The sequence below is a fragment of the Mixophyes fleayi genome, chromosome 1 (genome assembly GCF_038048845.1).
Source record: "Mixophyes fleayi isolate aMixFle1 chromosome 1, aMixFle1.hap1, whole genome shotgun sequence".
Lineage (NCBI taxonomy): Eukaryota > Metazoa > Chordata > Amphibia > Anura > Limnodynastidae > Mixophyes > Mixophyes fleayi.
Genome location: NC_134402.1, coordinates 138,916,277 through 138,943,410, shown reverse-complemented (window position 1 = coordinate 138,943,410; position 27,134 = coordinate 138,916,277). Strand labels below are relative to the sequence as shown.

The 27,134-nt window shown below is 36.9% G+C and overlaps 1 protein-coding gene across 3 annotated transcripts in view; it reads left to right on the top strand.

Moving 5' to 3' along the window:
• The window catches only part of GSTCD (glutathione S-transferase C-terminal domain containing), a 164,130-nt gene that overhangs the window by 117,398 nt on the left and 19,598 nt on the right, over positions 1-27,134 (top strand). For all 3 annotated transcript variants that reach the window (XM_075200850.1, XM_075200844.1, XM_075200839.1), the window contains 5 exons: positions 3,423-3,538; positions 7,546-7,590; positions 13,732-13,860; positions 20,560-20,693; positions 25,362-25,392. In XM_075200850.1, coding sequence (XP_075056951.1) covers positions 3,423-3,538; positions 7,546-7,590; positions 13,732-13,860; positions 20,560-20,693; positions 25,362-25,392 — 455 coding nt within the window. The remainder of the gene's footprint in view (positions 1-3,422; positions 3,539-7,545; positions 7,591-13,731; positions 13,861-20,559; positions 20,694-25,361; positions 25,393-27,134) is intronic.

Sequence of the window (27,134 nt, the reverse complement as noted above, 5' to 3'; positions counted from 1 at the left end):
CAGCTAAAAAACACGTACTTAAGAGAAACACAGGAATTGAATCGCCCACATATTCATCGGCAAGCCATTACTGTTTATCCACTCCTTCCCTCCCCCATTGCACCCTACAAGTCGTACCTAGTCGTAAGTGTATTTTACATTCAGACATGATTTGCATGCAGTTGTGTTCATTAGCATAATGTCTTTTCCTGAGCATAAGTGCAGAGCTATTTCAAGTAAGATACGGCACGCAAAGGACTTGCATCCAAAGATGAATAAGGCCCTTTGGGTTTCAAGGAGGACAATGTAAAATGCAGGAGTGCAAACACAATTTATTTTTTTTGTATTTAGGGAAAGTACTGTCTACTTTTGCATGTAGCAAACAAATACTGTTGAGCTTTATGTGTACTCTGAGATTTAGAATTGAGCTAGGATGTGCCCTTTCCCAACTTTAAATCCACACATTTTAAATTTGTTCTACATGCAGCACAACGTGGTTTCGTCAAGGTGCAAAATTGCACATTCTGGCTGGATTTTTACATTAGTCTAAATCAGGCCCAACTATGGGGTAAATGTATGATGCTCCGATTTTTTCAACTCACCGGAAATCGGCGACTTTGCATTAAAAATTTAAAGCGGCGATGGCCTGTAAAGGCAAGTTTAAATTTTCAATGCAAAGTCGCCGATTTCCGGCGAGTTGAAAAAATCAGAGCATTATACATTTATCCCTATATATTAATAGCATAAGTACGATTTTTATGAGTGACTTATTTCTATGAAGTCGTTGTCTGAGAAGGGCACATCATATAACAAATTAATGGTCTTGGTCTGTAGATTTGTAGAAAGCTTTCGGAGTTATTTTGCAAAACGTCCGCCCACCATTTACAACAATGCATTACCATTGTCCTCTGGATAATGTGACTGTTGCCAATACACCTGTGCGCCTGCTGGTTTCTCTGGAAACTGTGACAGTTAGTGCACTCTCCCTGTGCAACTGCTGGGTGGTCTGGGAACTGTGACAGTTATTTGCAGCCACATATATCAGCGCGTCTTGCGGGGGCCATGCCCAATATTGTAACTTCGATGGGAAAAGTTATACATATATTGTAGTGTTTAAAGAAATTCTTTATTTCCGTTAATATAGTGATTGATAATATAGTCAGTGTTCTCCCCAGTACCTATTTCCAAGGTGGTCCTCCTGGCTGTTTTTACTTGCCCCCCGATCTTGGAGCCCACCAGAGTTCTGTTATAATAAAATAAACCATTGTTTCTCCTATTAGAACAGGCACTATGTGAGCACTATAGAGTGTGATAGACCACTAACCACCAGTTTGACCAGTTCAGACAGCTGTGAGCAATAACTTCAAAAAAATGTCATTGTTTACATGTATTACAACTGCCCCCACCCGGGTACTTCTTAATGCCACCCGGCTGGCAACATTTTCTGGGGAGAAAACTGATATTTATTAATTAAACTCTGTTGTTAAAATTTCTACATGTAATGTAGTGTATAAAAAAAGTTATTGAATTCTGTTAATAAAGTAATTTAGCATTACATTTCAGTTTAATTTAAGCAACTTACAGCCAGGTTTTTCTAGTAGAGATTGCTATGACTGAATTTAACTTACTTTTTTTCAGCAAAACAAAAATTTTACATATTAAAGCAAACTAAAACTAAACAATAAAAATGATAGAAATATGTAAACTAAACAATGTCACCTACTTTCCCTTACACCTAAAATTTCTATTAGACTCAAATACTTCCAACCTGTCAAACTCTGCATTTCTGCAAAGGATTTTGACCATACTTGTCCACTTTTAAAGCCTCCTGCATTGCATAGCAGGGTCAAGGCTTGATGATGCAAATTGCATCATTAAGCCTCACCTACACCACGACCTGGGAGGATATTTCGGGAACCTCCCAGATATTCTGGGAGAGTAGGCAAGTGTGAGTTAGACTACTTGTGGTAGACAATATGTCCCAGCACACTGGTGTGCAATCACTATTATTTCCCTGCTTACACATTTCATTTATATGTGTAGCTGACAGAGGACACTGCACTTAGCTAATTTTGATAAATTATCTATTGAATGACTAAATAAATGCTCTTCTATCTCTTTTGCGTTTATTGGTTTTCTGATGTATATCATAGTTGTCTACTCTCCAGGAATGTCCAGGAGACTCCAGAATTTGTAGGTGTTCTCTCGGCTCCCGGGAGAGCAGTGTTACCTCCCACCTCTGCCCACTTATCTTGTGAAGTGGGTAGGGGCGGGGCATAATAACACAATTTACAACCCCGCTCCCGACTGTATTCTCTTTGAATCGCGGCATTTGAGCAGCAGGGGCTGGGCCTAATGACGCTTTGCAAGAAATAGAAAACATCAGTTGTTTCAAGGAGACCCATAAACAAAAACTCATCTGTTGAAGAAGACTTAACCATTTTTTTGAACATTGGAATTTGATATGCTGTATAAAAAGCACTGACTTGTTTAAATTGGTCAGTATTCATCTGCCTTCACTGAAATATAATGCAAATAGTGTTGACTGACAGTGTCGACAATGTGTTACTGATTTTTCGATAATATAATGAAAAATTAAAAGATGGTCATTTATGTTATGTTATCTGTTCAGTGTCCTCCTTTATCTGGCTAACATCAAGCGAATGCCATGATATTTTCTGGCACTAGCCTTCTGTGTGCATACAGCATAGAGACTGTTAAAAAAAATAGACAGGATCTCATTGGGATACCAGGACGTTGTATATACATTGCTTAATGTTTAATAATGATTAATCACTAAGGATTTTTTCATTTCTTTATCCTCAAGATGGCAGCCATCTGAGCACATACAATATATAATGTCTTGCACCAAAAAAGTTTTGTTGTAATTGTGAAACTGCCTAGTGAATATTAAGTTTTTTGCCAGTGCACTAGATGCATTGTACCTATTGTGATAAAACAGTCATAAAATCACACCATAAATGGAATGCTAAGTGATATAATAGGTGGTTTTGCTTTTAAGAAAAACAAAAGCAAAACATTATATTACTGATGTCTACATAGGTACGTACATACATGACATTATTAAAAAAAATGACAGGATCTGTGTCCAACGTTGTCAAATGTGTTGTTAACAAAATTTGATAGATCCCACCAGATCACAATGGGCTGACACGGTGAAGTTTGTCAATGGTCGTATACACACATACCACAGTAATTGGCTTACTGTTTTTCTGCAAGGCAATCATGACACGCAAACAGTCATTTTGGGTCAATTTATTCAAACTCATTCGAAGGGACCTAAAAAATCCCCTCATCTGGGTTCAATGTGCAATGGTTTGTTTGGTGTTATTAGAAGTATTTCTTCTTAGCTTGCAATATGAACAAGTAGCAGATAAAATTCCACTCATATAATAAGCTACGTAATATTATTTGCTTTTTAGGCAAAATGTCCAGTGACCGGGCACTGAGGAAACAACAACAGCTAAATAATCTCTTATCAGTAGTGATTAATATGGCAAAACCAGGCGACACTATTGTGGATTTTTGCAGCGGAGGGGTAATGTATCTCATTTACATTGTATCTGTATGTTCTTTTATGTTTTACATTTTTTATGTTTTTTTTCTTTTACTTTACAAAGAAATAGAAATAGAAAGGTGTGCACTGATTAAAGTTGCTTAATACTGATGATAATATGCATACATTAACTAAATAAGTCCACCATAATCTCTTACATACGCTTTTGTTAAGTGCTCTTCTGACAGTAGACACAGTGATAGGCAACATAGTAAACTAGCTTTTGCAGAAAACACTACTATTTGCTAGTAGTAGACTTTGGAAGGTTACTTTGTACAAATAACTATTTTTCCTAGTGTTTAGTCAAAATAATCTGTTAATTTTTTTAATGGACAGGTTAATATATCAGTATTGTTGTTTGTTTTACTGCATTAAGCTATAAAAATAAGTATTATATATATTAAAGTAATTCTATCGTTTTAAAATAAGCATTGCCCAATCAATTGTATGTGTGTCCAAAGTACAAAGTGATTTATTTTAGCAGATGTAAATAGTCAACAATTCAATACATTATTATATTATGATAAAGTACAGTACAGCACAGCCAATACCAAAAGATAAATACATACCAATGCAATCGCATGCGCACCCACGGGACCCGATGGACAGTAATCTGTTTAGAATACTGTGTCAGAGTTGACTGAGGGCCAGGGTGTGTGTAGCAATGATTATATACAGTACAGTGTTACACTTGAACAATAGAGATGACGTAGATTGTTTCTATAGGTCCAGACGTTGGGTGGGTCCAGGCCAGACAGGTAATAGGTTGATTCAATCTAAGGAATCCAAAGGTGGGGGTCTTCTCTCCAGGGGGTCTGCTCCTTTCATAGCCAGCATCATAGAAAGGTTTACTCTCTAATATCAATAACTAAAGTATGCCATGTGCGATCTCTTCGCCGACTGCACCGGACAGCTGCTGATGATTAGTGCTTCAATATGATATCAGGCATGACACCTTTTCTATAACCTAAACCTTTAATAACACTACAATGTACATATAATCACTATATATATATATATATATATATATATATATATATATATATATATATATATATGTATATATATAGACTAATAATAAACCGAATACTATCTGCTCCTGAATTACAGTGTAACAGAACCAATATGAAATTATATAAATAACTAACTGTTGTAATGCGAGTGTGTGCGTGCGTATTTTACCGTGCGAACGCACCATGTCACGTAACACGTGGCGTACGCTTCGCAATACGCACGTCAAACCAATATTAAACCAATATACTTTCGTTCATCCAATTATACGACTTCAACATATAGGTGTATAATTCACATTACAAAAGCTAAAGAATCTTGTTTTTGGATTGAACATTGAGGATTGTTTTACACAGTGGTGTGTTTAACGCACAATCTTGCCTCACAAGTTTGACAGAAGCCTCGCATGACTAATCTTTGCTATTTGTTGGTGTAGCCACTTCAAACTTGCATAATTATGAACACATAGGATTAGGCTGAGCTGTGGCACTCTTAGGTTAATTGTGGCTGTAAAAATCAGTTTGGCCTTGGAATTCCTTTTTAGAGGTTTCATAAGTAAATTACACTGAGAGTAGGGAGAAGAACGTATTATAATGGTTTAGTACCAGTTCTGAAAGCACCAGTCAGCTTTCACAACAACACTGGCTTATTGTTTTGTGTGATTTACTTCAGAACACCTATAGAGTGTAGGTCCCAGATATTGCACCACAGGCGTTAATTTTGTTTTTTGTATATGGCGAACAGGCGTGAAACGCAGCATCTCCAAGCCCTATGGTAAAGTCACTGCATTTATAAATCTGTCAGGGTTACACATGCAAAGTAAGAAATGTTATAATTTTATGGAATTTATAAAATTTATATTTAGACTCGGCTGAGTTAAACGTAGAAATTATTTACATTCAAAAATATTTGTACAAATCAATATTAAAAATGAATTCTGCATTTAGAGAACTATTCTATTGACATCACAAAAATAATAGATAAACTGACAGGCGCCAATCAGTAGTTAGGAAGACAAATGATCTTCAATACATCAAATAATGAATAGCATACTCAAATGTACACATCAAAGTCAACAAGAAGAAGTCTTATTGAAGATATGAATCCTCCCAGAAATGATCCTGTCATCAAGACCAGCAATAAAGCTTCTGTAATAAAATACTCCTTTTATCATGAATGTAAGTCAATGTCTCTATAGACACAATAAATGAACCTGAAACTCTCAGTGTGGATCTCCGTTCTCACACCACAATAGTATAGCGGTTCCGTGGTAACCTCTCATATGACTGTCAGATGCTGCTCAGATCGTGTCAGATCACATTCACAAAAGAACGGCATAGATTTCAACAGGTCTTCTCACGGGTCTATTGGTTGGTTATCAAATCAGGTAGTGCCAGAATCGGTCAGCACGGCCATCCATGGTTCATATATAAGAAAATGAAAATTCACATAGTGTAATTCTGTATCAAACATTAAAACTTTTATTGACACTGAGATAAAATATTGACGACTAGCATCCTTAATTAAATAACATAATGCCCGTACCAGATGTAAGCCATGTATGGTCAATCAATGCTTGTACCCGGGATGAAGCAGAGAAAGGCATGGGTTCCATTATGTGGTTCAATGAATAACAGGTGCAGTCAGATCTCCACTTTCATACCGACGCGTTTCAGCTCACCTGGAGCCTTTCTCAAGGTGAATTGGTGGAGACCAGAGCAATCTTAGGTGTTTTATACTCTCTCTCTCAAGTGTTAATTAATCCATATGTGTGACAGTAATTAACTAGTCCACATAACTATTAAAACGTCCATAATTCAATTCCTCAATAAGTAGTTAAAATCATTATTAAAATACATACATCAAATAGATAAAAATGAATAAAAAACATAAATAACAAACTCATTTATCAATACAACAAATAAAATTTAAATAAATAAATAAATGACTCAAAGATCCCCAGTGGTCTCCCATCCACACACAGACCCAAACTACCATTGCTCAGCTTCTCTAATCAATCTCAGTGTGGCTCTAATACACTGTTCTAGCTATGATAAACTAGTCTTCAGTAAGAAACCACTTCAACTCAAAATCCTGATTTAATCCTCCTGGAGAGAGTGTATCTAAATCATGGATCCATTTCATTTCACATTTGGCTAAAGCTATCATAGAATTTCTTCGTCTCCAGTTGTTCTCAAACTTATCGATAGCTAAAAAATTATTCAAACCACTGCCAGCACAATTATGATGATGTTTGAAATGGGCAGAAACTGAATGATTTTCATACCCCTTTTTTATATTCCGCAAATGTTCGGACAGTCTAACTATCATCACAATTGTCCATAAAAGTCCTTTTGTGAATGTGATCTGACACGATCTGAGCAGCGTCTGACAGTCATATGAGAGGTTACCACGGAACCACTATACTAATGTGTTGTGAGAACGGAGTGTTTCAGGTTCTTTTTTTGTGTCTATAGAGACATTGACTTACATTCATGATAAAAGGAGTATTTTATTAAAGAAGCTTTATTGCTGATCTTGATGACAGGATCATTTCTGGGAGGATTCATATCTTCAATAAGACTTCTTCTTGCTGACTTTGATGTGTACATTTGAGTATGCTATTCATTATTTGACGTATTGAAGATCATTTGTCTTCCTAACTATCGATTGGCGCCTGTCAGTTTATCTATTATTTTTGTGATGTTAAATACTTATAGGTTACAGGTGTGACCTTATTGATTTAGCTACAAGCTGCCTTTCTGAGCGCCTGTTTGACTTCAAGTGGCATTTTATTTGTTTGTATTCTATTGACAGTTTAATTGATTTCCACATAGTGATGTATAGATAATGCTACACAGATCCTCAGACTCATGTGCATACAACTACTTTTCATCCCAAAACCTGTTGCGTAAAAATCTTTTATATCCAACTGTGGAATTAGAAAGTCTCATTCTTTGTTTCTTTTTATAACACAGGGTCACGTCGGGATTGTTTTGGCTTATATGCTGCCATTATGCCAGGTAAGTATCTCTTTGATACAATGATGAGTCAGAGTACCATGTACCTAGCTCTATGTGAATGTATTAAACCACCATTTATGCAACAGTACCATAATATTACCTAGTGTTTTTCAAGTAATGTTGTTTCCTATTGGATACTGCTTTATTCTGGTACGTATGAATCAGTTTTAATATATGTATTAGCTAGGAAAGGAAAACATGACTTTTAAAGCTTCAGTGCAGTGATAATTATTGCGTCTGTCCTTAATGATTGAGAAAACAAATGGTCCAAGTAATGAGTTCCTTTAGCGTGTGTCATTCATTCTCTGGAATTAATTCCACGTAGTATTTTGGAATGGAATTCTCCATTTTCAGAGTACAACTTTTAAAATCTGACTCCTCTGTTCAGCGTGCTTCTGTTGATTGTAAGTCTGAATTATAGCATTACCCCAGTCTACTGGCAGGGGAGTATCAGAACTGAACTGGCATAGATGCAGCATAGCATTATGGTCTCATTGTGAAGCACCCTCTGCTTTAGACTGTTGGTGCTATAGTGTACTGTACTACAATGTTTGAAGCCGACCATAAATAGTTGGAATTAAGTAAGCAAAATAGTAGCAAAACATACTATGCAGACAGCTGGAAGATAATACTAGGACATAGGGGTATCTGATGTCTACTTCACACAGCTGGACCCTGCTTTGTGCAGAGTGTCTGAATGTATGATTTCCTATTGTAGAATTGACAAACTAATTGCTGATTTATAAAGTGAACATTTCACTAGAAATAATACGAGACGAAACTGTTTCAATATTATATAATGTAACTACATAATACAATGCCATAGCTGGTTACTTTTGTGTCATTTTGGTATCATTCTATGAGGGATAGACACATGAGCATTGTATTTGAGCTCTATATAAACAGCAGGATCTAGTTTAATATTAGAGAGGAGGCACATTTATTACCCAGTACTATTTAAAATACCTAGATTAAGTAGCCAACACTTTACGCATAGATAGAGGATTACTGTATCAATAGGGGAATGCAGGTATATGTTTTGTAGTCAAGATGACATTTAACAGTTTAATAACTACATGTGAGTCTAGTTGTTGCGGTACACTTTAATAGAATATGGAATGTAAACAATTTGAACAACACTTGACATGGCTGTATGGTGAAAATTACTTTTGTTTTTAATCACATTTCATACTCTATTTTCACTTCTTTACTATCTATTAAATAGTTCTCTTTTGTTGTTTTAATACAATTTAATAAATTGATATTTTATAATAAAATGTGAACTTAGAGTGCATCCTTCATGGGAGTGAGATTTTTCTTTTCTTCTTTGTGTAATTAAACATTATTATTCTCTCTCCGGAAGCACCTCCTGCTAAATATTGAAATTGATAGGATCAGATATACAAGATGATAAGGCAAGCAGGTGTTCCAAACAGAAGATATAATAGTGCTCGGTGCGATTGCTAATTTAAATCCAGTAGGACATAGGGGTAACAGAAAAGATTGGTACAACTATGATTATCCATTAATATAAACATATATAGATTTGCTGCTTTACTATGGGCCTCTTATACCACTTTCATACTGCCGCCCCGGCAATATCCCGGGTTGTTAACCCGGGATATTGCCGGGGCACAGGGCAGTATAGATAAGAAGATTCCCGGGTCGGGCGGGTTCATACTGCACCTGCCCGGGTTTTAAAAAAAAAAAAGTGTTAAAAAAGATTTTAATTAAAAAAAAATACATAAGAAATGTTTACTTAACTTATTTTCAGCCAGCGGTGTCTCCGGTGCATTGCCGGCTGTCAGGGGGATCTTTGGGTACTAAAATGACGTCATTTCTAGTCCATTAGAAATAACGTCATTTTAGTACCCAGAGGTCCCCCTGACAGCCGGCAACGCACCGGAGATACCGCTGGCTGAAAATAAGTTAAGTAAACATTTCTTATGTATTTTTTTTTAATTAAAATCTTTTTTTTTTACCTCACAATTTTTTTTTTTTTTTACAGTATGAATGGTGAGACCCGGGAATTACATTCATACTGCAGGCGAGCGGGGTCCAATACGGGAATTACCCCTCGCAAAATCCCGGGTCTAAATCCCGGGATTTTAGACCCGGGATTTTGTGGTTGGACTATTGATACTGCACCAAGACCCGGGTTTTTCAGCGTGCCTCTGCAAAAACCCGGGTTTTGGTGCAGTATGAATGGGGTATTACTTGTTCTAGTCCTCCTATCCAAACTTTGTAAGCTCTGCCTTGTATGGCTAAATGCAGAAGAAATAGCTGCTGATATGTGATAATTCTACATAACATATACATGTAGGAGAATGGAGAGGTGCCCCTAAAGGTCAGCTTTCTTTTCCTCCATGAACAGAAAACCCCCCCGTTCTACTTGATAAATCAAATAGTAATCTATCACTGCTACACACATTTTAGGAAGCTGGGTAGGAAATCCGGATTGAGTCAACCGCAGGTGAGGGATTTAATATTGTGCCAAGGATGTGACAATCAAAAGAGTCATCTTCCCCTATCCAGTGAAATGAATATTGTGTGCTCTTAACTTACAGGGTTAGAATAACAGAGCAATATGTCACCTGAACCAATATTTTTATTGTAAACAATTTCACCATCATTTTATAAAATAACAGATGATTAAGTTAGACAAATACAGTACATGTAAAGGGGAGTGCTGTTTGTTTGATGGCAGCACAGTGTATTTAATAAATGTGTCAAAAGGGAGCTAGACCAAAAGGTACATTTTAAAACTATATGTTATAATTGCTGTGACAACTTTTGTTAAATGTGACCATACACTCTCGACCGGTGTCTCTCCATATAGGTTAATGTGAAATTTATCTCCCCACCAAACAACTTGTTAAAATAGAATTGAGTTGAGATGGATTAAAGAGCAAGTAAAGTCACTTTATTTTTTAACAGTTGCCGTGAAATGTCAGTGTAATATATCTGGTATCAGGTAAGTTTGGTTGCCAGAGTTTAAGAAGGACCAAGCCAAGATCAGTGCAGACAGAAGTGGAATGTACAGTCATTGCCAAAAGTTTTGAGAATGACACAAGTATTGGTTTTCACAAAGTTGCTGCTTCAGTGTTTTTAGACCTTTTTGTCACATGTTGCTATGGTAAACTGAAGTAAAATTACAAGCATTTTGTAAGTGTCAAAGGTTTTTATTGACAATTACATTAATTTTATGCAGAGTCAATATTTGCAGTGTTGACCCTTCTTTTTGAAGGCCTCAGCAATTTGCCCTGGCATGCTGTCAATCAACTTCTGGGCCACATACTGACTGAATGCTGCCCATTCTTGCCTAATCAATGCTTTGAGTTTGTCAGAATTGGTGGGGGGTTTTTTGTCCACCCGGCTCTTGAGAATTGACCACAAGTTCTCAATGGGATTAAGGTCTGGGGAGTTTCCTGGCCATAGACCCAAAATTTTGATGTTTTGATCCCCGAGCCACTTAGTTATCACTTTTGCCTTATGGCAAGGTGCTCCGTCATACTGGAAAAGGCATTGTTCAGCACCAAACTGTTCTTGGATGGTTGGGAGAAGTTGCTCTTGGAGGATGTTTTGGTAGCATACTTTATTCATGGCTGTGTTCTTAGGCAAAATTGTGAGTGAGCCCCCTCCCTTGGCTGAAAGGCAACCCCACACATGAATGGTCTCAGGATGCTTTAGTGTTGGCATGACACAGGACTGATGGTAGCATTCACCTTTCCTTCTCTGGACAAGCATTTTTCCAGATGCCCCAAGCAATCTGAAAGGGGATTCATCAGACAAAATGATTTTACCCCAGTCCTTCGCAGTCCAATTCGTGTACCTTTTGCAGAATATCAGTCTGTCCCTAATGTTTTTCCTGGAGAGAAGAGGCTTCTTTGCCGGCCTTCTTGACGCCAGGCCATCCTCCAAAAGTCTTTGCCTCACTGTACGTGCTGATGCACTCAAATCTGCCTGCTGCTATTCCTGAACAAGCTCTGCACTGGTGGTGCACCGATCCCGCAGCTGACTCAACTTTAGGAGATGGACGTGGTGCTTGCTGGGCGTTCTTGGGTGCCCTGAAGCCTTCTTCACAACTATTGAACCTCTCTCCTTGAAGTTCTTGATGATCCGATAAATGGTTGATTTAGGTGCAATATTACTAGCAGCAATATCCTTGCCTGTGAAGCCCTTTTTAAGCAAAGCAGTGATGACTGCACATGTTTCCTTATAGGTAACCATGGTTAACAGGGGAAGAACAATGACTTCAAGCACCACCATCCTTTTAAAGCTTCCAGTCTGTTATTCTAACTCAATCAGCATGAAAGAGTCATCTCCAGCCTTGTCCTCATCAACACTCTCACCTGTGTTAACAAGAGAATCACTGACCTGATATCAGCTGTTTTTTTTGTGGCAGGGCTGAAATGCAGTGGAAATGTTGTTTTTGGGATAAAGTTTATTGTCATGGCAAAGAGGGACTTTGAAATTAATTGTAATTCATCTGATCACTCTTCATGACATTCTAGAGTATTTGCAATAAAAACTGAGGTAGCAGACTTCGTAAAAAATAATATTTGTGTCATTCTCAAATCTTTTGGCCATGACTGTACTTAAAATAGGTGGCCAGTACACAAATAATCAAACAAAGCAAAAGATGTAGCAAAGCACGATAACATATATATGCCACAGTAATCAGGCAAGCTAAACGGGAAGCTGCTGGGTTTAATTAACCCTATGCTTCGTCTGATTGCCCACTGGTTAGGAAAAGGTGAAACTCATTGAGTAATTAAAAACCTCTGGGAAGTGTCTCTAAAAAAACTTCAGTTCAAAGAACATCTGTCTCTGTTGAGACAAGCAAGGATCAGCGCCACTGTATTTATTGCTTAAGCGTCAAATAGGTTCAGTTCCTGACAGTCGGGTTAACACTGAACAATGTGTTTTGTCTGTTGTTCACATCTGAACATTTCAAATGTTGGGTTTAGTGGTCCTTTAAAGGATGCTTGTTTGCATGCATCTTAAGCCTAAAAACAGAAGAGACAGTTCATCTAGACAGTGGCGAAACTGCCATCTTTGTAGGTGGTACAGCAGGTATAAGGCTGGAGATGAGCAGGACCCATAGCCACTGCAAACCCATCAGTTGCAGTAGTGATTGTTAATTGGTGCATTAATAAGTAATGCAGACAGTTCTGCACCCATTATTATCTTAGAGCAGTATTTCCAAAGTCCAGTACTCAAGGTGCTCTAACATTGCATGTTTTCCATATCACAAGTGACATAATTAGTATTGCCTGTGGATCTTTTATAATCAGCAATGAATACACCTGTGCTCGAGCAAGGTGATATGAGGACTGGATGTGGGAAACACTGTCTTAGAGCATGCATGAGAAGAACAGAACGGGGAACGTAGGAGGTCAGACCCAACAGCTTTGCTATGGGGCCTGCTGATTTATATTTCAATTTTGAATCTAGAACAATGTCTGCTCAACTGCTAGATCATCTTACTGCTATTACTATCTGACTGGAAGACAATGGAACCAAGATACAACTGCGTTCTAAGACATTTTTTAATAACAAAAATTGAAAATTCTAATAACTGCTCTAGATAAACAATTTGCCTGACAGTAGACCTTAGTTTGACTTTTGTTGGTATATAATATTTCTTTGAAAAGAGCTATTTATTACTATTATTATATCTAATTAAACAAACATTTAGTAGATAGGACAAGATAGTAAATGGCATGTAACCGCTGCTGTAAACACTGTTTATGCATACTATAAGCCTCATTTACAGTTAGGAGCAAATCCACTTAGACAGTGCAATTTTACACAGTAGCAAAAGCAAAAGGTTGAAGTGAATGGAGAGCAGTAATTACCAACAGTGTTGCCAGAAGTGGGTTTGGTGTTGCAGATGTCACAACCATTATGTAGACTGCTGCCAATCTGTTCTGTTGTAGGTTATTACCACTATTGTTGCTTCTCCTTCATCAGCCGGAGTTCACTGAAAGAAAAGCAAAGGTAGCGTTAATAACCAATGTTGGTGCATGTTGCTAGTACTTTCCAAAACTGTACTCAACTATATTTCTGCTAACTCTTACATTTCAAGACCAGAGTGGTGAAGGAATAACGTCAGCTATTTGTCTTCCTTGACTGCAGATTGTTCTGATAGAGAATAAAGAAGAATCTTTGATGCGTGCAAGAGGAAGAAGTAATGGAATAGGATTAACAAACATCTGGTTCATTCAAGCAAATCTGAACTATTTTACAGGAATTTTTAATATTGGGGTAAGTTTTATGAATTATTAAAATATTTTGTTTTCAGAACAGTAAAGCTGTTACTCAAGTGGTTTTGTTTTTCTAGAAACTGTCAATAAAATTTTATAAGCAAGTATAAGTATAACAGGACTGTATTTATGCTATGACTTATCGTTCATTTCTGGAGGCCATTTGCACATTAACGTCAAGAATAATTTTAGCATTTATCTTCGCCAAGTCTAAGTGGACTAGACAAGGAGAAATAGGATTTTCATCTGATGACAGTATATGTGTTTAATACACTTTTCCGGAATTTTTCCTGTAATTTCTCGCAATAATAGCAACCCCAGAAAATTATCCAGTCAGTGTATCTGCCTATTTCTCCTGACTATCGGGTACCAGATAAATGTAATTTAAGCATTGTAATCACTTGAGATTCTGATAAGCAATAGTAGATTACTGCAGACTAGATCTTATGGTAACTAGCAATTACTATACTATTAGATCAATTTTGTATGGATCCATTTGTAGTTCTTTGAATGGTCTCCCATGCATTTATAAGGGTCTTTTTACTATGCAAGAAAATCGCTGTGATTGTTATGTGATAACACAAAAAGTATTTACTGTTGCAAACATGGAAGTGCATAGCATTTACCATTGGATATTCACATTAAATGCCATTTGTAATGATGCCACTGTGTATGATTCCCGGTCCCACCACCCAACTTTTCGGCTGTCATTGACAGTGTCGGTCTGTCCTATTTGACATTTTATGGTGATGTTTATAAATGGCATAACAGAGTAAAGCCCACACCCACCCACCATATACATAGAGTGGGCAAGTGTAGACAAGGTACACATAGGGGACAAAAGTAAAGATATAGATTTTACTTTTCACATTTATTGTAATGTTTCACGATTAGACCAGAGTTTTTTGTTCAGCTTATTGTCTGGTGTCAGTAGATTTTCCTTTACTTAGGCAGAAGCACCTGCCTTTGACATTTTGACGTAAAGGAGTGTGTATGTATGTGTGTAAAGCAAATAAATGTTTTCACTATCTGACTCCCTCGTATGTCCTGTCATATATTTTGCTGCACTCTGTGTGAGTTCTCATAGCATTACTCACACTTATGTGTATTACCTCATCTAGTTGTTACTTGCTTTGTATACGGCGCTACGGAACCTGTGGCACCTTATAAAAAATAATAATGATAGATACTTTGGGAAATATATACCCCCGTAAACCTATTCTGTCATTATTGTTCTTAGTGGTAATCAGATTAAAATTTATTTGGCACCATTTTTTTATTTATTTGAAATTGTGAAAAAAGTAGACATTTGCTCATGCACAATATATGTCAGTGGTGATTTAGTAGTTAAAGTGTATCTAATGTCCCACATGAAACTACATTGATGTCTTTAAATAATTATTTGTATGAATGAGATTGGTGTTATTTCCTTTGCTGTACTCTCCACAATGCTTGCTGATAGGGGTCATATATTTTTACATTGCTAGATTACTTCTGAGTTCCTTTTTTGTTTTTCTTGAACTCAGATTTTATTTGAATTTTGTACTCAAAGAAAATATATTTAAACCAGGAGGGGGATTGGAAAGGACAACATAAAGAAGTAGGTAAAATAATTTGGAGTGAGGGAAACAAAGGTACAAATACAGTGATATCTGTAGCGTGCAAAGATAAAATATATCATAGGTTTTTAAACCTTCAGCTAAAACATAATGTGCACAGCAACATTCAGTAGTGGCCTATAAACTTTAGACGTGTAATCCATTGTAATAGGCATAACAGGAACATTATAATATGCTCATGAAAGGCAGGTAATTTCTCATTTAGATTAAAACAAGGGTCCGAGACCTTATGGAATTTGTCCAACCTCTGGGAGAGCATAGCAAGCAGTTTTTCCATTTGTGCAAAAAAAATAATTTTATTCAGAATTTGTTCAACATGGGAAGCAGTTCCACCAGCATAATTGGGAGAAATCCATATAGATTTTATGTAATCTGGTGGGTACCATATACCATCTGTAAAACAATGTTTAACAATTTTACTTCACCACCATACAACTAGAACTGCCTCCTAGCCAGTTTTTGGACAATGCTCAAAGGAGATCTCTTCCCTTCAGTCCGCTTCCCATTTCGAAGTATATTTTTCTTTATGCTCTGAGGATGGGGGGAGTAATCTGTAGATGGAAGAGATAGTACCTTTCTTGGATGCCACTATTTATAGATAGACACTCAAATACTGTCATGGTGGGAACCCTTGAGGGTGATATGCGGAAGAAAATGAAATGGTAGCTTTGTAGAAAATGAAAGAGCTTATTGACAGCTTGGTTATAATGGTGGAGGGTTTAAATTGACTCAAAACAAATGGTAGCCTCTCATGTGGTATATTAGAGAAACTGTGCCCCAAAATTGGAGGATATGACAAAAATTAGGGTTACACTCACTCTCTAATTGTCACACAGGCTTTTAGGCTCAAAATAGGGCTTTTTATTTCAATATGTGCCAGTGTAGACTTTTTCGATGTCCACCAACTTCTTGCGGGTGATAACTGGCATTGGAATATATATAATATAGTATATAATACTGGGAATAATGTTCATTTTGACTACAACTACTTAGAAAAGAGACAGTAACAACAAAAAAAAGAATGTGACTGGTCACTTTAATGAATACATGTGGCATTTTCAGCATTAACACATTGTTTTACAACAGCTTATGATTTCATTTAGCACTAATAATTCACAATTCAACTAAAGTATCATTTATTTATTTTCTATTTCCACTGGTTATCTCTCTTACCACCCTTTTCCCTTTCCAGCCTTTCCTCTCTCATGTCCATGTTTTTCCTTCTTCCCTGCATAAAGTTTACAGTACAATCTGCACACTGCATGGATTTTAACAATGGATAATATCTTCCAAGCCATAGAAAATGCAGATGTTAGAAGAGAATTATAGTTTAAGAGCTGCACAAGTTCCCATTTTTGTATGTTCTGATCACGTTATTGTGGCAGAATTGTACAGTACAGTGGTCTAGATGTAGTTGAAACAGTTTTATGGTATCCCAGTGGATAGTTTTAAATTAAACTACTTGGGTAAATCACTGCACATATATGGTGAATTGTTTAAAATATAATTTACCTAATTTGTACCACTAGCTAAAATGTATGTACAGAGTAATTATAATCTGACATTCTGTGGTGATCACTATAAGTGATAAAATTGAAAACAAATTCAAATTATAAATACATTGTGGCTGGATCACTTATAAATAATTTATTGCATGAATTGATTTAAAGGAAATAGCGTAGTTCGCTTATTTATATAATTGCAGATTGTATTGGTTGTGTTGTATTGTTTGGCACTTTGTATAGGAAATGCATTAATTTCTGAGGTATATGTCTAATGCAATAAGCATTTGTTTGAAGAGTTTGTTCTGTAGCTTTGAGAGGAAGTCCTCATTAAGGCTAATTAAGTTTATTCATATTAGTAGCCAACATGTCCATTTTAGTCTAAATGCACCACAGGAGGTCATTACTGGTGTTCCTTTTGTCCAGTGTGTTAGAACCTGTCTGAACATTGTAAACAGCACGTGATGTTGGATATCACAGATAATTGTAAAGTTTGTTTAATATAAATTGCATTTTAATCCACGTTTGGAGAAACATATTACATCCTGATACTACTTTTTGGGGCCAGCAAAGAGTTCAAGGGACTGGCTTAACCCCTGATAAGCTATGTTCAAAACTGTATTAAACGGCACTGGTTTGTACCATGGGAGAACCATCCACAGCAACCCTAATAAGTAAGAAGAGGTCAGCGGTACCAGCCCAGGTGCACCAGCAAGGGGTACACTAGCAGCGACAGTTATCCAGAAGGAACGTGGTTCTGGATGCCATTAAGGAGTTGCAGTGGTGGCAGCATTGTAAGCCCCTTCCTACTACAGAGAGGACGGATAGGGATAGAGATGGGAACAGTGGCAAAGTAAGCCCAGCTGGTTTCCAGCAACAACAGACAGGGTGGCATAGGCGGTCCATCCTGTCACATACCTAAATCTTCTAAAATATTTCAATGCAATGACACATGAACAATCTGTATTAGATCATTATTTCTACTTCAGTCAGTAATAGGTTCAAACTTAGCAAATCTATCATCTCACAGAGCTAGCAAAAAATACAAAACTCCTCCCCATAGATACCCAAAAGAGATGGAATAACTCATTTTTACCAGAATAAACTGGAACTGAAGGATGATTGTGCCTCTCGCAGTTACTGTCCAGCAGAAATCTCTGTGCTGCTATTATGATTTCCTTGTCCTGATTAAAAGGCTCCAAACGGCTAGTGCATCATTGCACATAAAAAAGGCACTGACCTGTTGTAGACTAAATTACCCTGACATGTTTTAGAAGGTGCTTCTTCCTTCCTCTAAGATAGTCCAAACACACTTCACCCATAAATCCACTATAATATATGTTATTGTCTCCATTTTTCTAATTCCTTCACATTATCCATAATGATGACAATAATTCCTTATATTGGACCAAATTGGAAAAGATCTTATCATTAGAAAGAGGTAAATTTAATTAATTACAAACATATCACTCAACTGCATACTCTACATAGACACCTTTTATTTCATAGTTTGTCTATAAATAAAATAAAATGTAAATGTTACTTTGCTAATTTTGCAAGTATTTGCATCAAATTAGCTGCCATACAATATTTGTCTATGTGTATATATATATATATATATATATATATATATATATATATATTAGATGGAAAACTTAATTTTTCACTAAAAATTGCAACTATTGGCTATATTATGTACCGTAAAATAAATTTTATATTCTACTTATTCAACATCTCATAGTTGTGAAATTTAAAACATCTACATAGCCTGTGAGTTGTCTGTAAATATATTACAATAACGTAACAGAACTCTCCACGCTTATCAGATTTTATAGAAATGAGAGCTAAACAAGCAAAAAAAGTTAGCAGGTGAAATGGAGTAGCCCTTTATATCATTCCTACTGCTGTTTGCTTACAAAACCAGTTTGTTCACTAGAAGTATTTTGAGGAGTTATGTTATTGTTTGGTGGAATTCCTGAATATATTGTATATAAGATTTTACAAATTAAGCTGTGTGTAATCTGCCAAAAATGTTCACTACGTTGCAAAGCAACTTATTTGAAAATTGTACTTGTTTTACAGACTGGTTTGTATGTTGACATAATAGAGTCTCTACTTAATTTTGTAAAGAAGAACAAACATTTATTTTTTACAAGTTGTTCAGCTGAAATAGTGTGCAGCCTTAAGTCACGTTGGAATGTTTCATCTTTTGAGGCCTAGCTTGGGTAAACATAGTACCAGATGAGCAAGTCTCAGAGCTGATGGAGGAATGCTGCCCTATATTGTGCTTTAACCCAGTGATGAAAGCAATCTGTCATGGCCTATTCTCCCACAATGCCATATATATAAGTAATGTGCAAGTGCACTATCATGAGACATTCAGTTATGGCCTTAGACGAGTCTCCCTCCTCTTTTAAAGTGCAATAGCTTTGCAAGGAATTAGTCCTCACAGACCATAGCAATCCATCTTAATATGATCAGTGATCTAGAAAAGCCATGTAGCATTTAGATAGAAGCACAAAGTTTCTCATATGTTTATTAAAAATAAACTTACAATTTTCTACAGACTGGAAGGCAGTTGTAACTACCTTATGGAATTGCATGGTTATAATAGATATTTTTCAAATAGCTACATAATTTTAAAAGGTGTACAAATACTATATTTTATTTTCCCTTGTATTAATTTAATGGCAATATGTGAGTAGCTCCTATATACGTCTTACAATGTTTTTGCTAAGATATGAAAACACTACTCTGCATGAACAAGTGCATGTAACTTTTTCATATATTATTCACTAAAGGCAGATATATGGACAATGAATGAAAAGGAATTATGAATATGGTTTTGTTGTAATTTTAGAGCTTTAAACAAAAAAATATAAAAGTTAAGTTCTAAATCAGAATTTAAACCAATGTTGAGAATTTACATTAAAAATACAGAATGTAGTTAGTGGATTTTAGAAATCAGGGACATTTATGGTTTTCATGAACAAACATTCACAATTAGGGTCTGTCCCTGAAGTTTAGGAAAAGTTACTCTGCTTGCAATGTTTATTATAAATGTGAGAGCTATTGTTTTGTCATTGTTACATAATACCCTCCCAAATCCCTCCTGTTAGTGTTATACATGTTTTTATGCTCTCTACATTGGGATGTATGCTAGGAGAACAGAGAGGAATCTGCTGTTGTTGGGGCATGGCTTCATGTCATTGTAGTTATTACATACTTGCCAACTTTGGCAAGTTTGCCTCCGGGAGATACGGGGGGCAGGTGGGTGTGTGGCGGCGGGGCTTAGCAATTTATGATTGGCCCCAGCCCCTAGACAAACATCATCAGCTCTAGCCTATTATGGTAAAGGGCTGGACCATGATGACGCTTGATTCACATGATAAGCCCCGCAGCCACCATTTAATCAATTAAGTGTGTCCAGGACCCGAAAGTTGCCCTGCTATCCCGGGAGTTGCCTACTCTCTCGGACATTCTGGAAGAGTAGGCAATTATGAGTAATTAACTGCACATACTCTCTTCTGCAATATATTATCACACCTGTAATAACTGTTTATGTCTTGTCCTTTTTAGGTAGCACTACATGCATGTGGAGTAGCAACAGATATGGTGATTGATCACTGCATTCTTGCAAGAGCAGCATTCGTCGTCTGCCCATGCTGTTATGGCTTTATCCAAAATACAGTCAAGACTACATTTCCACGAAGGTAAAAATAAAAATGTATCTTCCTTTAATGTATGTTTCATTTTTCTTTAAGCATAAAAAAGAAAAATAGTATATCTTTTTTTATCACTGATAATTTGAATAGTGTAGTAATTAGTGATTAAGGGCTAGATTTACTAAGCTGCGGGTTTGAAAAAAACATCCCATCAGATTCTAGCTTTCATTTATTTAGTGCTTTCTACAAAATGACAGCTAGAATCTGATTGGTTGCTATAGGCAACATCCCTCTTTTTCAAACCCGCAGCTTAGTAAATCTAGCCCTTAGTCTCTATAAATCAAAGATTGAAAAGCACAATTATGCCATGAAAGGAAATGTTTTAATTGAATGTACATAATGGTGTAAATCTAAATCAAGAAATGTAGTTGATACTTTAAGAATTACAGCCTGGAAATTACTGGAGTTTGCATTTTGAGGACAAGGAGACATACATATAGCATAGGTTGTGTTGTTACACATGATGGTTGGCAATGAAAGATGAGCAGGGCCATCAATCACAAATCTTGTGGCCCTACACTGTCTGAAGTACAAGAAGCCTGAACCCCAGAGCACACAGTATATTTTTCTCAATGTATCTGTCCTGATTGAGATCTAACTATCAAACGTGATTGGTCCATAGAATTGTGGGCAGTTTTAGAAACAGATAAAAAATGTATTTTGAAAACTATATCCAGATTAATAAATTTTTATAAACACCAAATGATCTTTGGATTAGAATACCTGAGATATTTATAAAAAATAATTTCATTAATGCTAGGCTCTCGTACATTGTGCACCCTTCATCCCTCAATTGCTTGTTCACCAGATCTAGGCAAATCACCAACCAACCCATTTTCCCCCCACATCTTGTTGACCATTCCACTGCTTGTATTGATCTATCACCCGATTTTACCTAACCAAATTGACACTCCTTGATTCAACTCTGATTCAACTCTGCTCAAGGCTGACACCAACACCCCAAGCAATTTACCTCACATCTTGTTTGACCCCCCCGTAGAATTGATACCTTCCCTGATTTGACAATCAGATTGAGTCTACACATATCCATGACAACCCCCCCCCCTCACCCTCCCCAGTTAGTTCTCCCCTAGATCAAGGGTGACCCCCCCTCCCCCTTGACATTCCTTATTCACTCCCCAACACATTGGTGACGACATGAACAAGGTAGCTTCCAGGGCCTGGCAGTGGCAAGTTACTACGACAGAAAAGGCTACCTCTCTTCTAAGGCGCTGAGGGTCAGGATAAGTAAATAATGTAATTGAAGATATAAAAATAAATAACTAAATAAATATTAATATAGATATAAATTCATAAACAACACTAAAAAATAATCAATACATAAGAACAGGCAGCTGTCACGAGGGAGTATTCCGCAATCCCTTAATTAGTCATCTTAAAAGCAAATGACAGCGCTCTAGATCTCATGCACATTCAATGAAACATAAACAATTAGCAGAATTCATATAATGGACACAAGCTGCTAAGAATCACCACATATTAGCATTTATTAAACAAAGTCACAATAAAAAAAATCTCAATAAAAAATCTGCAGTGAGAATAGCAATAATTACATACTGTTCAATGTAAACAAAAGTCTGGTATTCATTAGCTAGAGAAGCTCTCAGCAAATAACTCTTCTTAACATATAAATTAGAATTATCCAAAAATTATCTTATTAACGTAATGCTGTCTTTTCATACAAGCATAGATGTCTCCCAATGTGCACAAAAACTGTATCCGTTAAATAGAAATCCGACGTGTATATATATAGTATAGGGAACAGTTTAAGGAGTAACAAAATGTGATACAAGGAATGGTACAGATGAATAAAGTGCTTTCAATTTACCAAAGTCCTGGGATAATAATTCAAACAGTACTTCAAATTCCGTCCTCTCCGTGATGCTCTCTCACGCAGGTGGCCACCTGCATTAATTCTCCTCTCTTAATCCCTTTTAAAAGGGGTTAAGAGAGGAGGACTAATTTAGGTGGCCATCTGTGGATGGTGCAAAACATGATCATGTCTCAATCACAAGACTACACGCTGTGAAGTACATTGTGTAACAGTCAAGCAGCAAATCAGCGTGTAGCTGATTCATCCTGATTGTTCCTCTATCTAGGGCATCCAAGGAGGCTGGAACAGGACTGATAAGGTGGCCAAGAACAGGAAATGTATGACAGTACTAATGAAATATGGGCAGTTGGGTGTATGAACTATGGTGAATCATTTGTCATGTCGCTCTGTTACTACATGTACTGGGAAATGATTTTCGTGTGGTGAAGATTCTGGGCAATGGGAACAACCCCATCACCACCACCATCCCCAACTATAGGCCTAGCATATATAGTATCTATGCAGCTGTTTATTGAATTATACTAGCTTAAATAAGGAGCCACACATCAGATTTCTCCACTTAACAAATCAAGTCCTCTTAATACTGTTTGTTGTAAAGATTTTAAGACTTAGTGACAGCCATGACCATATTGCATGAGGACATGCCTGTGTTTCTGTGGTATTAATTTCTTATTGTTATTGTAAACATGTGGTCCTGAAGTTGTACCAGGAGGTATTTTTACATTCAAGCCAAAAATTGCCAGCTCTGCCCTGTCAAATAGATCTTCCAGGAGATACATGCCACTTAAGAATATGTGTGGCTGTCTGAACCAGGGGCGGATTGGGAACCTAAAGTGGCCCTGGAAAATGTTTTGAAAGTGGCTTGATGTAGGCGAACCCAAACCAACTGAAGGCGGGGCTGTCATAAAGTAGGTGGGGTTAGTACACGTTTAACCTTAGCCACAAGGGTGGTAAGCTGAGACACGCCTGAGATGGTGTTAGCACAACTTGTAGTGCGGTGGTAAAAGTACCACCAAGATATTTGTTAAATAGGCTTCCACATGCAATGGTAATCTTTCCGACGGCAGGGTTCACCACCAGCAACAGTAGCATTCTCGCCGGCAGTAACCCTTTGATACAAAAAAAACCCTATTGCTTTATTATACGGCATTTTGTCCTTTAATAAATGAGTCCCTCAGTACATGCAAAATCTACAGTAAAAATCCCTGGCCAGCAGTGTCTCTGAACCCCATTAGTGCATGCACTTAGGGTTTTGAGCATGATGAATAAGACTTATAACATAGCAAAAAAGTTCTGTCTGCCAGACTCCAGCAGAAAAGGAGGAAAGGAAGGAAGGAAAGGCGTGAAAACACAACAGAGGCATAGAGCCGAAACTAAACATTTTAGTGCCTTGGGCAAGACAGAGCACTGCCAACCCCTTTCCTTCCCAAACACTTGTGGGAACGTACCGCCAGAGAGGCATTCCTGCCTGGTGCTGCTGCCGGTGTCTTAAACTCAGTTGCAGCTTTGCTGCATCCTGGAACGTTGGTGTCCTCTTTGGAAAAGAGATAGTTATTATTTACCTCCTTAAAAGTCAAGCCCAGCCCTCACTCCCCCTCTCTTTTTACAGCCTCCCTCTCCATTTTTACAAACCCCTCTCCCCCTCCAGAAATAATGTAGGAATAAGCGCTCAAATTCAATCAATCTACCTTCCCTGTCACAAGCAGCATGTAATAAGATTCTCCCAAGATCTCAATACTACATATATGCTAAATCTACAGCGCTCAGTGTCAGGGTATCAATTCCCACAGACAATAAAATAAAAATATAAATAAAAATAAATATAAAAAATGAAAATGAAACAAAAATAGAGAATATTGAATAATGAAAGGATGGACTGTGAAATTGTAGATATGCACACACTCTGACACCAAGGTGTGCATATAGAGGATTCTCCGTTCAATCTAGTCATATGTCCTTCCCCCTCCCTCTATTTTGTACAACCCCCATCTCTACTCAGCTTCAGTTTCTACAGACCCCTCTCCCTCTCCCTCCATTTTTTACAGCATCCCTTAATTTTTACAGCAACTCTTTTATCCCCCCTCCGCCTTTTCCAGCCCCCTCTATTTTTTACAGCACCCCCTCTCCCCATCCATTTTCTACTTACCTTGATTGCTGCATTCTGCCTTGTTGCTTCAGCTTGGACCGTGCAGTGCGAACATACACACCAGTAGCGCTGCTTGTCTAAATTCTACAGACTGCTGTGCCTGAAGAATCATCAGGTAGAGGGACCTGTTCGAGTGAGTATCTCCAGAACTGGTCCTCAGTATGAATATCGGTATTCGACTAGTAACTCCTCCTTACTAGCAGAACACTGATATTCATACCGAGGACCAGTTCTGGAGATACTCACCCAAACAGGTGCCTCTACCTGATGATTATCCAGGTACAGCAGCCTGCAGAATTGGTTCATTAACCAAAAACATTTATTATGTGTGAAGTGTGTACGATAAAAGTGGAAAGTGTTGTGTTTTTTTTTCAGTTGGGCCACAAAAGCAGGTTTGCTTTTTTTGGAAACTTGCAATTAGATTAGGGATCCTGCACCAGGCATCCGGTGTGGGCACCTCTTTTGTCCCTCCAGGGATAGTTAGCATGACAAAATAGCAGTATTGAGGGCCCTAATTTGGTATACATTTTCTATAATATTAAAAATATACAATAACATTAACTTATTTTTATTATGTAGTAATGGTTAATGATAAAGAAAAGGGTCAGAATTTAACATTTTGCATGCATTAAATACTTGTTATTTCTCATTTCAGTTGCCGCTTTCAGAAAGCTCTATCTTACAAGGTAATTGTCCTTTTTATCAATGCATACCTATGGTATACTTTTATACACTGTTATTTAATAGACTTTTTCATTCTTTATTGAATACAAAGAATTATAGGCAATAGTTCAACTGAGAAAAAAGTGCAGCTGGTGCAAGAGAAAGTTATGCAAATTTAAGATGCAATGACAATGTACAATATAGTCCGCAAATAAAAGGACTTACAACTTCCTGTATCTAGTTTGTAAATTTGGGGTTCTAGTGACTGGTAACCAAAAAAACAATGAACTTTGGGTAAGATAATCTTTATCCATAAACGTGTATGTTAATTCCATTCCATTGGAGAGGATGGAGACATTCACTTCGGGTGACTTAGAGTTAGAAAAGAATTAGAAAACTCTTTACTCATTTATAGTGAACATGAGGCATTTCTATGGTTAATGTAGAAAACTAAACATAATCACTATATGGTTACTCAACGCTCTTCATTAGTAGACTGAAAGCTTGTTCCAGAATCTTTAAACATACAGCCTCACATACAATAGAAACTGCTGCAGAAGAATCATATTAAAATTTTGTATCTTTTTGAGTGGGCTTTATGCTTTTAGTGACTATGTAATTGACCTGAATTAGTGTAATAGTGTAATAATTTTTTCTGCTACTTCTGCTCTGGGCAAAATAAAGTAAAAAAAAAAGCCTACAGTTTAATCTAAACTTACCAGCTTTCTGCAAGAAAACCGATTAACTATGTTTTAGTTTAACCACTTCACAGCTGAGCCTATTTTGGGGGTGGTTTACAACCCAACAGCAATATCCATAATTGTGCGGCACCCAGACAAATTACAACGTGTTGTTTTTTGTTTCAAAAGACTTAGAATTTTCCAAATATCTGATTAGTTTGCTTATACCCCGTGTCACTGCAAAAACAAATCTACCTAAAATGGGCAGAAAGTGTTTTATTACAGAAATTGCAAGGAAGTTAACTAAAATGTGTGTATTTTGTTTTAAGCACCACCAAGAACTACCTTGTGGCCCTTCTTTGGCATTATCCACCTTTCCAAAACAGAAAAGGGAGGATTTTACAAATATCATTTTCAAATGCAGTTTTTTTTAATGAAAAACTAACACATTTTCTTATTTTTATTTTTAATATTTTACTATCTTGAATGACATGCATAAAATATGTAGGAACAATCTGGATAGCCCAACATGTCATACCATTTTGGACACTAGAACACGTACTGCATCAAATAAGGGAACCCCTGAGTGTATTGAAGCTGGGGGAGATGTGTTATAAACCCCCTTATCTAAACATATTAACGCTTTCTGTAGTATTGTCTGTAACAAAAATTAAAGAAAAGAAAATCAAAAGCACAATCCTAATCACACATTTTGTTTCAGCAAACTGCTGATTAGAATGAAAATAACAGCAGCTCTCAAGATAGGGCACTAAATTCCCAAACTAATACATATATGACAACATAAAAAAGGAGAGCGCTAAAAATCAATAAACACTTTTTATTAAAGCAAAATATAAAAAAACATTTGAGACAGCCTGCTAGATGATAAAGATCTAGTACATGGGGGGCGTGGCCTGGACAAGCATGGAGTAGCACGTACTGTTACAAGCTCTCCAGCCTGAATATCCTGATATCTCCTGTATAGCGACTAAAATCGACTAAAAACTGCTTACCGAGTGTGGGAAGTGAACCCTGAAGCCCTGCAGATAAAAACGGGTCCACGCGATCCTTGTCTGACTCTGCTG